Source organism: Cryptomeria japonica, chromosome 2 (assembly GCF_030272615.1).
Source record: "Cryptomeria japonica chromosome 2, Sugi_1.0, whole genome shotgun sequence".
NCBI lineage: Eukaryota > Viridiplantae > Streptophyta > Pinopsida > Cupressales > Cupressaceae > Cryptomeria > Cryptomeria japonica.
Window position 1 is genome coordinate 166,478,080 of NC_081406.1, and position 12,891 is coordinate 166,490,970.

A 12,891-nucleotide genomic window follows, 5' to 3' on the forward strand; every position below is an offset into this window, starting at 1 on the left:
ATATTCCATTTATGCCTAGGCGAACTTGGTTAGTGTCTTGCCAAGTAGTGTTTGTTTGTGCCATCTATCTTGGAAAATTTTATTTTCTTCTTGAATGGACCTTTAAGTGTGTTTAGCCAAGAGTTTGGACACCTTTCATGCTTATTAAACATTCTTTACTTAGCCAAGTCGGACTTTGTGGTCTTTAACCCATGTCTTGCTTGCCACTTAGATTTCCTAGGTTTCTTCCTTGTCTTTGCCAACTTTATTTTGCTTTTGTACATGGCAGACTCCATAAGAGTTTGGACATCGTTCATGGTTGGGTGGAGTTTGTGTTGCTTGTGCCATGTTTTGTTTTGTGCTTTATTTGTTTTTAACCTGGTCTTAGGCGAACTTGGTATAGGTTTGGCCATCCAACTTAATTCTAACCTTTTGCTTTTCTTCTTAACATGTCAAAACCCTTTGCTTTAATTCATGTTTTTCCTTCCTTATGTCTTAGGCTTAATCACTTTCCATATGGAGAAGAGGGCAGACTTTAAGTGCACTTGAACATACTAGCTTGCACCTTGCTTCCTTATTGAAATTGTTATTCCTCTTATCCCTTAGGCAGACTTCAAGCTTTCTTAGCACATGGCAGACTTCAGCTCTCATAGGTCATATCTTTTGCATGCTTCTCTATCCTCCCAACCTTGTCTTGCTATGGCGGACTTCAAGAAAGTCTAGCCAAGGCAGACTTTGGTGTGATCGAGTCGTCCTAACATTTCACCTTGGGCGAACTTTGAGACCCCTTTGCCATTTCTTTCTTGGCAGAATTTGTGCATTGTTTGGATGTGTCCACACCTTGGTTAGGCGGACTTGGAGGCTCCTTGGATATATGCAAGGGGGAACTTTGCTTTGGTCTAGGCATTCCAATCTTTTGCCATACTTCCCTTGTTTGTGCCATCTTTCCTAGGCAGGGTTTGCTTGGTCTTTGACATGCTTTCTTTTCATGCTTTGGCAGATTTGATTGCTTCCATGCCATGGCGGACTTTGAGTTGGACAAGACATAGAAAACTTTGAGCACCTTTGGACATTAAACCTCATGTGCCTAGCAAACCTTGAAGCTTGCTGGCCTCTTGACTTAGGAGGGTGGAGTTTAAGTCTTGTTGGACATATCCATTTGCCATGTCAAAACTTCTTGCTTTTTCATTGTGTTAACTATACGTCGGAGTTTGATTAACTTCTATCATGTCTTTCTTAACTGCATGTAGGAGTTTAGGAATGTTTGGACAATCAAACCCTTGGCTAAGCAGACTTCATCAAGTTTGTGCCATTTGCTTCATACTTTGGCGGACTTTGCTTGGTCTTTGCCATGTTCATGCTTCCATCCTTGGCTTGGGCAGAGTTTAAGCTCGATTGGCATGTGCAAGGCGGAGTTGAAGAGCTTTATGCCAAGGCGGACTTGGCACATCATTGGTCATGTCTTTCATGCCTTGGGCGAGTTTGGCCTTCATGCCATTTTTCCTCTTCCAAACATCTTCATTCAGACTACCATGTCCATATCTGATTTGTTATGCTCATACTTGGATCATCTAGAACAAAACCCTAGATTAGGGTTTTCACCTTGCTTTTTACACTTAGCAGGCAAAAATTTTCAATTCTAAGAACATGGGTACTGATCAAATGACCTGAGGAACAAAACCATAATTCCACTTTCAAAAAAGCAAAAAAGTAAGCCAAAAAATTTGCTTCCTGGATTGGGCCCAAAGTGCCAAAAACAAAACTTTCTAAATTTAGAAGAAAGCAAAAAAGCAAAAATTCCTAAAAAATAGAAAGTTGTCAGAAATGACTCAAAGCAATTGCGATCCTCGTCCTTAAAACCTTCTAAGCACTTTGACAATGTTCAAACACTATTTTGAGCATGAACTCTCTAATTGGCTCGAGATGACTTCTCAAAAACTCTGACTCAAAAACTCTCAAAGAAGATGGATTTACGAAATTGCAGAGCTAAGACAAAACCCTAAAAAGCAAACTACTGGGGGTCCCCATCTGTAATGGGGTGATGTGTGAAATAGGTCACAATAGGTAGTAAGATCAATAAGGGAATTATAAAGCTACTGCCAAAAGATGGAGATAGGAGTAATATTAAAAAATTGGAGACCAATTACATTGCTTAATGTCTCCTATAAAATCTTTGCTAAAAAGCTTGTCTGGAGATTAACTGACATTCTACCAATTATAGTTAAAAGAAAATCAAACAAGATTCATAAAGGGAAGATACAAATTATAAAATATGTTTAACAGTTGGAAAGGCCTTAGTTGGGCCAAGAGAAGTTTGAACAAGATGTGTGTTTTTTGCTACTCAATTTCAAAAAGGCTTCTGATCGAATTGAATGTTCATACATACTGACAATATTAGAAGCAACTGGATTTATAGAATCCTTTTGTAAGATGGTTAAAGTGTTGTACATGGATGCAAATGCTCATGTTGACATTAATGGGGACTTAACTTATTCCTTCCCACTGGGCAGATCCATTAGGCAAGGCTACCCCTTGGCCCTGCCCTATTTGTTATTGCCTAGGAAGCTCTCTTCTCTGCTTTGAGAACTCTAGTTGCTTGGCCCCAAAGTACTTGGTATTAATCTTCCTAATGATCCTCTCTTGCTTAATATTTAGTTTGTCGATAACACTACTTTATTTCCTTCCCCCAACAAAGACAATATAACTTGTCAAAAGGCTTGAGTTCTTTTGTTGTGCTTTTGGTTCTAAAGTTTGTGAGACCCAATTAGTACTATTAAGATGGTCAAACCTACTACCCGATTAGTTGGGATCAATTGGTTGGCAATGGGGTGGCTCTGGTAATATTTAGTTTGTCGATGACACTACTTTATTTCCTTCCCCCAACAAAGACGATATAACTTGTCAAAAGGCTTGAGTTATTTTGTTGTGCTTTTGGTTCTAAAGTTTGTGAGACCAAATTAGTACTATTAAGATGGTCAAACCTACTACCCGATTAGTTGGGATCAATTGGTTGGCAGTGGGGTGGCTCTGGGAAGATTGTGAGATACTTGGGCATTCTTTTTTCTATTTGCCCCTCTCCCCAATATGTGGAACTGGATGTACTCAAAGAATGAGAGGAAATTGAATAACTAGGATAGAAATTATCTCTCTTGCCGATAGGCTGTAGTCAAAAGATCTTCTCTTAATGCACCATATATTATGCTTTTGTGTGGTTTGTTGGCTGTTATTAAATTAATAATGTGCAGAAAACTATTAGGAAGTTCCTATGGTCCAATGGCAAATGTAAAAAGAAAAAGCATGCAGTTAGACTAATGCTACTTGAGAAACGAATTGGTAGGACTAGGTCTTAAAAATCTCAGGCTCTAGGGTATTGCACTTGCATCTAAATAGATTGTGAATTCATTAGATGGCAGTAGGCCCTGGAAAATTCTAGTGAGAAAAAAATAGTCCCTTATGAGTAAATTGAGCAATTTTAAAACTTAGTTTACTTCAATATTTTTCAATAGATAAGTAATTTTCTTCGTTTTATTTTATTTTATATTTGTTTTTATTTTTTTTAAATTATCTTTATAATTAAATAGCTATTAAACATTTTTTTTAAAACACTCTTTTATAGCTCTAGAAAACCTTATAATTATCATATCTTATTGCAAAAATTAATTGTGCATGATGAATTTAAAAGGAGGATATATATGAGAAGAAATGGTACACATAAACTTACAACATTTTAAGGCGTGTCAAATTTACAAGCGACTTTGGTAGCTGCCCATATAGCTCATTTGAAAATAAATCCCTATCCAACACAAAAGAATCGACATGGCTATTAAATTACTCCTCATAAATGAAAAAAGAAATTCATTAATCAATGATTGCTCGTAAATTTTGAGATTCTTGTACTGATTTTAAAATTTTCTCCATAGTCTTTATGTATGTAATCAAGTCCCGATCTTACATTTTTTGTAAATATATGAGGTTCCCAAGTTCTTTTGGAATATGACCTGATAGATGATTCATGCCAAGTGACCTGAAATAAATAGATCAATTATTTCAAATGTAAAAATATATGTAGTCTCCGTATATTTTTCTCAAATAATAAATTATTTCCTATATTATTATTCAAGAAGTAAAATCAAAAGAAAAATGACTACCAAAAATGTCATAAAAAAATTTATAGTATAAGAACTTACAAATTTTTTAAATAAGTCAAAGATCCAATTCTAGTGGTATTTGTCCATTGAGATGGTTATAACTAAAATCACTGCAAAAAACAACAAACACTAATATAAATATAAATCTAAAACAAAGTCATTTTAATTCTAAACATAAAAGAAATAACAAATCAAGTCATTAAAAAGATGTATAGATGACTAACATGAAGATCTATTAACATGACTTTTAACCAAAAACTAAATATAAGATTTATTAAGATATTTATTTAAATGTACATTAAATTCTCAAAAATGAATAATTGACATTTGAATTGAAATGGAAAGAATCAAATATACAAGACAAAATATGCAAACTAATTTTAATTCACAATATTAATATACAGATATGACGATAAATTGAAGTATAAAAAAATTTTAGATAAAAATTATTTTATTTTGAAATACTAAAATAAAAATAAAAATAAGGTTAAATAAGGAAAAGACTTAATATCCATCCATCCTAATTTCATGCATCTTAAGTTGCTAAACATTGCATCGAAACTTGATGAAATTTTTTAGGTGTAGATATGTATGTGACTTAAGTGTGTAAACCTATTGCTTTAGCCTCTGGGTAGTTACAACAATCATGAGATCAATCATTACATGCACAAAGGTCAAAGAGTGGTCATTTATAAGTGTCTATCGATACCCATGTATGAAGATCCCATTAACCATGTGCTATGACCACCAAAAATGTTGAACAACTCTTTTAATTAATATTATTAGTCTTGCATATGTGTATATATATCGGGACAAAAATAAAATAAAAATATCGTGTCACCTAATTAAATCAAATTAAGGCATTAAATCTTTAAGGTGTCTTGTTTTTTGTTAGAAACACCATATTATGGATTCTTTTTAACATGGACTTCACTTCTATCAATATCCATTTTATAACATTTCAAGTCCAAATATTTAATGCCTTTTGCACCCATTGTAATACCTAGCCTTTCATCCTAATTATTTTTCAACACATTCCTTCATGGCTACCACATTCTCCATCATTCCAAAAGCTTCTCAAATCTTCTCCACTCAATTGAAGTTGTTGACACAAGCATTATAGGTAACGACTTCCATCATTTCTCCCTCCAATTTCTCGTTACATGCTTATATACATACATAGTTATAATTGGAATTCACACACTTATATTCTTTTACATAGATTGTAATATAGGTGTCCACACACACATATAAGAGATAGATATGTACATGTGTGTGAGAGAGAGAACACAGACATATATAATAGTTATTATAGTTGATACGTGTGTATATATAGTTGATATATGTGAACAATTATATTCATATATGCACATTGTAATTCCAACATATTGTAGACAGTTTTTTTCTACAATAATCTTGTCTTTCCTACAACATACCTGCATTTTGGTTTATTTATAATAAAACATATCAAAGCTTTATATTGATGGTTTCAAGCTCCTATTTGTGGTGCTTTTGAAAACAAATATATAGTTCAAAACTTATCTATTTAATTGCATTTCTTAACACAAGTGCATCATACTTAGACAACGAAACAAAAAATTGTCCTATGAACTTTTGTTTATTAACACACTACCACTATGGGGATCTTTTTCTCTAATGGCTACTATTGATGTGTTTTTTATGCACCTCGAACACAAAAAAAATACCAAGGTATTCTATCCTCTTTTGAACAAAGAAACCTCATATGCTATACATCGTGATCAAATAAGATGACTCCAAGGTTTACAATGTGACTTAATTGCTTGGATAGACTAAGTGATATGATGTGATTTTGTTGGAATCACAAGGGGACTCATGTTTTGCTTTAACTCTGCTAGAACTTAAACTCTAACTAATCTTGCTTGAAAAGTAAAGGCCAAAAGAGATAGGGGTTTAGAAACTCTAATCTAATCCTAAGAACAATGATAACAATGGATGATGCTTTGATAGACGGATTCTATAATCAAGCTTTGCTTCACCATGCAAAAACAACTACGTAAAATTGGTGCAATCTTCTAAGGAATAACAAAGGGTTTTCATATCATGAACATTCATTCAAATACCCAAATTTGGCACAATTCAACTTGTGCTTAATAAAGTTCAGACTAACCATACACTACAACTTACAATCAGAAAATTGCAATGGTATGAATGGGAATTCCATCAAGATATCATCACATTTCTCCATTACAATCAATGACCTTTATCTAAACTTGAGAAGTGACAAGAAACCATGAAACATGTAGAAGTTGCACATAGAAATACACTATGCTTCAATGAAGATGATGTATTAAATTCAACAAGTCTTGGCAACAATTTTTTCTTTCCTCCTACTCTACTGCTAGTTCTAGTCTCTGACTATCTAATTACAAAACTATTAACCCTTTATAATGGAAAACCAAGCCTTATATAGAAGTCTCATTACAATTCAATGGCTCGGCTCGATTCAAGAACAATGGCCAAGATTACATAATGAAACCCTAATTAGGGTTAGTTACAACCAACTCCCTTTGACCAATGAAATAATTACAGTATATTGGACGCATGCCCTTCTTTGAATTCTAACCAATAAGAGATGAGATTAGGTACATAGAATAATATTTGATGAATCGCCATGTGTCATTTGCTCCATCCTTGAATGAGTATGATACATTGAACCTGGACATGTTGACTAGGAAGAACCTAATTGGCCAAATGATGACCAAATGCCCCCTTATTGTGCACAACATGTAAATGATCACAAAGTGTGATTGAGCAATATCTCTTGATACTTAACATTTCCAATTGTCTAGTGTGATGTGGTGGATCATATTCCCAAATTGCATTATCTTGATCAAGTCGACCTTCTAACTTTGATTAACTCTTCTGAAACTATCTTTCCTTGATCACATTTCACTTTCTATCTTGAAACTAATCCACCTCCTGGTGATGCATTATATCCTTCATCTTGAATTTCTTGTCTTGGATTGCTTCCTTGTACTAGCAATGATCTTTGATTTCTGAAGGAAATTCAAGATAATTGCAACATTGTTCTTTTTTGTCTCTTTCTTAAACATGTTGTCTTATTTCTTCACAATGTCGATCCTTCTCACATAGCTGTAGTGTAGATGAGGTTTTGATGGCCTACCTTGTTACCACCTTACATCTTTGCCTTGTTGAATCTTCCACCATTGCTCTCCTTACATGATTTGATCTCTCTATGCAAAGTGTTTCTTCTTCGTCATGATGTCATGTTGTAGAGCTATCCATGAATTCCTCTTCATAGCATTGTTTGAGTTCCTCCGAGTGATAAAGTCCCTCATTCCACCTTCCATGTGCTTCATTCTTTTGCATCAAGCCTGATGAGACAAAGAAAACACTTTGAATAAATTTTGTAAATGAACTCCTAGGTTAGTGGAATACAAGAAATTAATGATAAAACAATGAGAATTGAACAACTTGCATTCCAAATTCAGCTTTTATTGAGAATCAGCCTTCAAGAATGCAATATAACAAATTACACCTTAAAATTTCCTACATTTCACCTCATAGGTCCTTCTAAAATCTTTTTCACTCACTATTTTCTACCAAATTAGACCTTAATATAGTCTGATTTTTAACCTCAGAAATCTGGAAATTGCACTTTCAGTCTTGGAAAATGAAGCCTTCAGGTCTGTATATACATGATTTTGCTGTAAATATTAAATAATGATTGGTAATCTCCTCCAATAGCCGTCTCTTTGCAACCTCAACCATAAAAACCCTTATTATCATGAAGGCCTACTCCAATATAGGACTTGCTGCTGGTAATATGCCTTAGAAATCACCTCTATTTTGTGGATTTATGAGACTCGAGGATAAACTTTGTTCGTCCAGCTCTCACCCAGCTTGAGCATCAAGTCCCTTTTGTCATGGATTTTTGAAGGTCATGGACAAATTTGATCATTCCAATTCTTATGTGACTTGAGCCTCAAGATAGTAAAATTGTGGATTTTGGAGAGTGAAGGATAAAATTTGATCATCACCAAAAATCATGGATTTTGGAGAGTGAAGGATAAAATTTGATCATCATCAAAAATCATGGATTTTCCCAAGGCATGGATAAATTTGATCATCCTCCACGAAAGTTGTGGATTCCATGGACTTGTGGATTTTACTTGATTTCTCCATCAAAAGGTGAAGTTCATCCTCACCATCCTCTCGATTTTCAATCTCGGAATTCTGGAAATGAATGCTCTTAGTAATCTGGAAAAGGTATTTAAGGTCTGGAAACGAATAAAAATGGTAGCAATAACACCCAGATCTTCATGGAATTGGATTGAATTCTCCCTTAGTTGTGGCAATAATCTGCTCTTCTTCCTTCTAATTCTTGAATTCTGATTTCTATGAACACCTTTGCATCATATGATTAAAAACAATGGTGAAAAACTGCCTCAAAGCAGCCTCAAACGATGACCTAGAAGCCTGCTCCAAGTTTTCTACCACACATCTTCAGATCTGCCACAACTCGGCCTTAATAATACCTCCAATTCGATTTGAAGGATGTCTGATTTTGACTTGATCCCAGGTCTGCTCTAACTTGGTCTGCTCTGCCTTTAATGCATTTGAATTTGAATTGAAATGAATGCTTCGTTGATGCCTCTTCCATCTTGTATTTATATGTTTTTCACTTAACTTTCAATCAGGTTGGTCCTCGAATAATGATTTCAATTTTAATTTTAAATTCCCTTCCAAAGATTGGATGAGAGAATGAGATCGGCCCTATTAGAATGCATACACGTTTTGATATCTTCTCTCCCCTCTTGCATACTCCACATTGAACACTCCATCCAACTCCGTGTTCATTCAAACTTGTTAAATGTACTTGTAAATTTGCAGATTTCTCAAGTTCGTGGATTTTGTTTGGGCATGGATTTTAGGAGGTCGTGGATTCTGCCTGGGCGTGGATTCTAGGAGGTCGTGGATTCCTTGACATCATGGACAAATTCGATCACATCTCCTCAAATCGTGGATCTCACCAAGTGAAGGATCAGATTATTGCAAGGTTGATTTGAGGCAGACTCTCCTTGACAAAGCCACTCTAAGCATTAACTCACCATAATCATGTATTTTGCCTAACCCTTGAAAGATTGATCACCCCATCTTAGGCATCAAGTCACTAAAGTTGTGGATTTTAAGCACTATGTACAAATTCAGTAACCCTCAAGAAAGTCGTGGATTTCTTGACCTCATGGAATCTTTAGTTGCACCTAAACTTCATCTCTCATCTTCAGTTATAATCTCCTTGAAATCGACTCATCATCCACTTAGGCTTTGATCAATACTTGCTTCATCATTCTGCCTTTAAGACGCCCTACTTGCTTTGAGGATTATTCATCTATCAAAGAACCCATGCCTTGACTTAGCCTAAAGGTTGCATTGTGAAACCTTGTTCAATGAAGATCTTAACTCCCATCTAACACTTAAGCACTAAAGCTGAGAAAACTCCAAACTAACCTCACGAGAGACCTGATTGTTGCCCAACTACTTAAGACTCCTATGACTACCAAAAAAGTGGGTTCCCCATTTGCAATGGGGCAATGTGCAATTAAGTCACAACAGCTACTACTTGGATTAATTACAGTCTAGGTATGCAATTGTATATGTATTTTATCATTATGTAAACATGTTTTAATAGATATTTACAAATTTTTAGTTGTCCATGTATAGAATTCTGTTGGATCCTCAAACTTTCATTGTTGGGATATTTTGATGTTTGTACATTACTACTCAGATTATATAATTTCTATTTGCAGGCATGCAAGAATGGTAAGAGTTTTATAAAGCATCTCATATTGTGAGCAATCAATGCAAGTAAATTCTTGTTTTTATTGTTCTTTCCATTCTTAAAATATTTTATGCAAAATTGATCATAGTTGTATTTAAAATGATAATTTATGATATATCCTATTGCAAGTTGTTAAGAATTCATATTTATATGGGTTTGTTATTTGTGATAGCTTTGTTAATATTATAATATCTCCTATACAGGATAATATAATATTATTAGATGTACAAGAGATTATTGGTATACGACTTGTTGAAACAACTCATATTATTAGAAATTGGTTCCTATAATGTAGGTAATTAAACTCCTATATAAATGTGTGGTATGAGTTGAAAGAGTATAAAATAGAATAATATAGTAATAGTATTATGTAATTGCATTTCAGCAAATTCACGAAAACCAATATGGTATCAAATTACTACTGGAGTGTAATTTCCTCATGAGAGTACCTAGGAAGATGTGAGTATGTGAGATTTAATTTCTATAGGATAATGTGTTGATTGTTAAGGGGAGTTAAAAAATTTGTATGTTTTCTGACCTTTTTATGTGGAGACTTCAAAATTTAACAAGATAAAGAATGGGAAGCATGGATTAAAAGTTAGTAGACCATCCAAAGCTTGACAAGGGGAAGCTTTCATTATTTTGGACAGATGGGGCAAAGAGATGCCCAATCAATACAATTGCATTCATGTTGTCAACACACCTGCAATGGATTCACTCAAAAAGCGATCTCAGATGAAATAAATCTTAATAAAACCTCATGGACCTGCAATTGGACTCTCTATAGAAGATGACCTGGGCAACAGTGAATTACGAAACAACACCTTTGGAACTGGAAGGGTATTTGCTTAAGGGGCTAAACTAGTATATTTTGCTCTTGAATCAAGAAAACTCTACAACAGGGAAGGGTTCAAGTACATCAAGGAATGCTTTGAAATAGGCACACTTCATTTCATTGACCTTTTGAGTGATGGCAGTGTTCATTCATGATTAGATTAGTTGTAGTTTCTTTTGAAAGGGTCTGGTCTAGGAATGGTGCCAAAAGAATATGGGTACATTTCATCACTAATGGTCATGACTCTCTTGATGGATCTAGTGTTGGTTTTGTTGAGACATTAGAGAAATGTATTATTGAGCTACGTAAAGAGGGTGTTTATGCATAAATTGCCTCTAGTGGTCGTTGCATGTATGCTATAATGGATTGTTCTGAGAATGATTGCGGTGTAGTCAAGCAAGGTTGGGTTGCGTGGGTTCTACTGGACTGGCTTTTGTGAAGAAGTATGACAATGTGGAAGCAATTATACTTACTATATATGCAGATGGAACCACAGCTTTTCTGCCTCTGTTCTTAGATTTAATGAGCACTAACATTATACTGAAGAAAATCAATATTGCATCAACTTAAAACTGAGCTGTATGCAAAGCTGTTTATATAGGAAAAACTTAAGTTACATAACAATAACCGCGAACTGTTTATATAGACTACAACACAACTAAGAAAAGAAAAAATCTAAAAACTAAAAACTAAAACAAAGCTTAATGCAGTTTGTTATTAAAGAAAAAATTGTAAACAAAAAATACTTTTTTCCAACACATCATTCATATGTTCAATCTCCCCTGAATGGTCAATGGAGGTGAGTCCCAACTGATGTTTGAAGGTGATAAAAGTTGTAGAAAGAATCTAGGTGAAGATATTAGCAACTTGATCAGATAAAGGACAGAACTGTAATTCCACTTTCCTATCTTGAACAAATCACGAATTAAGTGATGGAGAATCCCTACGTTTCAATCTAGCATGAAACAGTAGATTTTTTATCATTGAAATAGTGTTGTTGTTATCACATTAAATGGTTTTTTGATATTCCTGAATCAAATGAAGATACTCTAATCCTCTTTGAACCCATATGACTTGACAACTTGCTGCTACTGCTCCAATATATTCTGCTTTTGTGGAAGAGAGAGCCGCAGTTGCCTGTCTTTTATAGCTCCCAAAGATAGCTCCAAAACAAAATGAGAAAACATAACCAGATGTGGATTTTATATCATCCATTGAACCACCCAATCAGAATCTATGTAACCAGCTAGCTCAAACTTGTTAGTGAAGGAGTAATGAATGCCAAAATTTTGTTTACCACTCACATATCGAAGGATCTTTTTTGCAGCATGCCAATGAATCTGATGTGGATCTTGCATGAACCGAGATATGAGGCTCACAATATACCTAATATCAATTCTAGTAGTAGTGAGGTACATGAGGCTCCCTACCAAACTTCTATACAAGGTTTCATCTACCTTGGAACTTGCATCTTCCTTAGTTAATTTTTCACCAAGAGCTATAGGGGTGGCAATTGGAGTGCATGACATCATTCTAAACCTCTTCAATAAATCAGCTACATATTTGGTTTGAGAAATAAATATACCTTTAGATTGTTGTTGCACCTCCAAACCAAGAAACTAATGCATGAGTCCTATTGTGACGTTGTCACACATCGCCCCATTGCAAATGGGGACCCCTACGTTTTTTAGCTTTCTAGGCTAGTTGTCTTGGTTTAGTCATTTGGTAATGTCTTTTTCTGTTAGCCTTTTACTTGAGGAGGTGTAGTACCTTAGGTTTTCAAGTGGTGGTTAAGCCATGTCTCTCTCTTTTAGGTAGAATTAAGGTCAATGTAGCTTTTCAATTCATTAGCAATGGATGGTGTATGATGATCATTTCATTTGATCAACATCATCAGAGATATAAATGATAGGGATAAGTGTGGAGGTCAGTCATGAGAATTGAGATGTTTAATGAATGCCAATCAAGATGAAATCATAGGCAATCATGAAGAGGCTTTGTTGATGATAATGGACCCTTTAGAGTGGATAAAGTGATTGCTGCAATAAAAATTGAACAAGTGAGGCTATTGTTAGTGACCCCTT

General features: G+C 34.7%; 1 protein-coding gene across 5 annotated transcripts in view; it reads right to left on the minus strand.

Annotated features, from left to right (window-relative positions):
* LOC131065929 (probable LRR receptor-like serine/threonine-protein kinase At1g53440) overlaps window positions 1-12,891 on the minus strand; it is a 187,943-nt gene that overhangs the window by 153,565 nt on the left and 21,487 nt on the right. For 4 of the 5 annotated variants that reach the window (XM_059216493.1, XM_059216492.1, XM_059216491.1 and 1 more), the window contains exons 4-5: window positions 3,932-4,003; window positions 3,701-3,772 (exon numbers count right to left, since the gene is read on the minus strand). In XM_059216493.1, the coding sequence (XP_059072476.1) occupies window positions 3,701-3,772; window positions 3,932-4,003 (144 nt within the window). Of the gene's footprint in view, window positions 1-3,700; window positions 3,773-3,931; window positions 4,004-4,166; window positions 4,238-12,891 lie in introns of all 5 variants that reach the window. The other variant, XM_059216494.1, reaches the window with a different exon arrangement.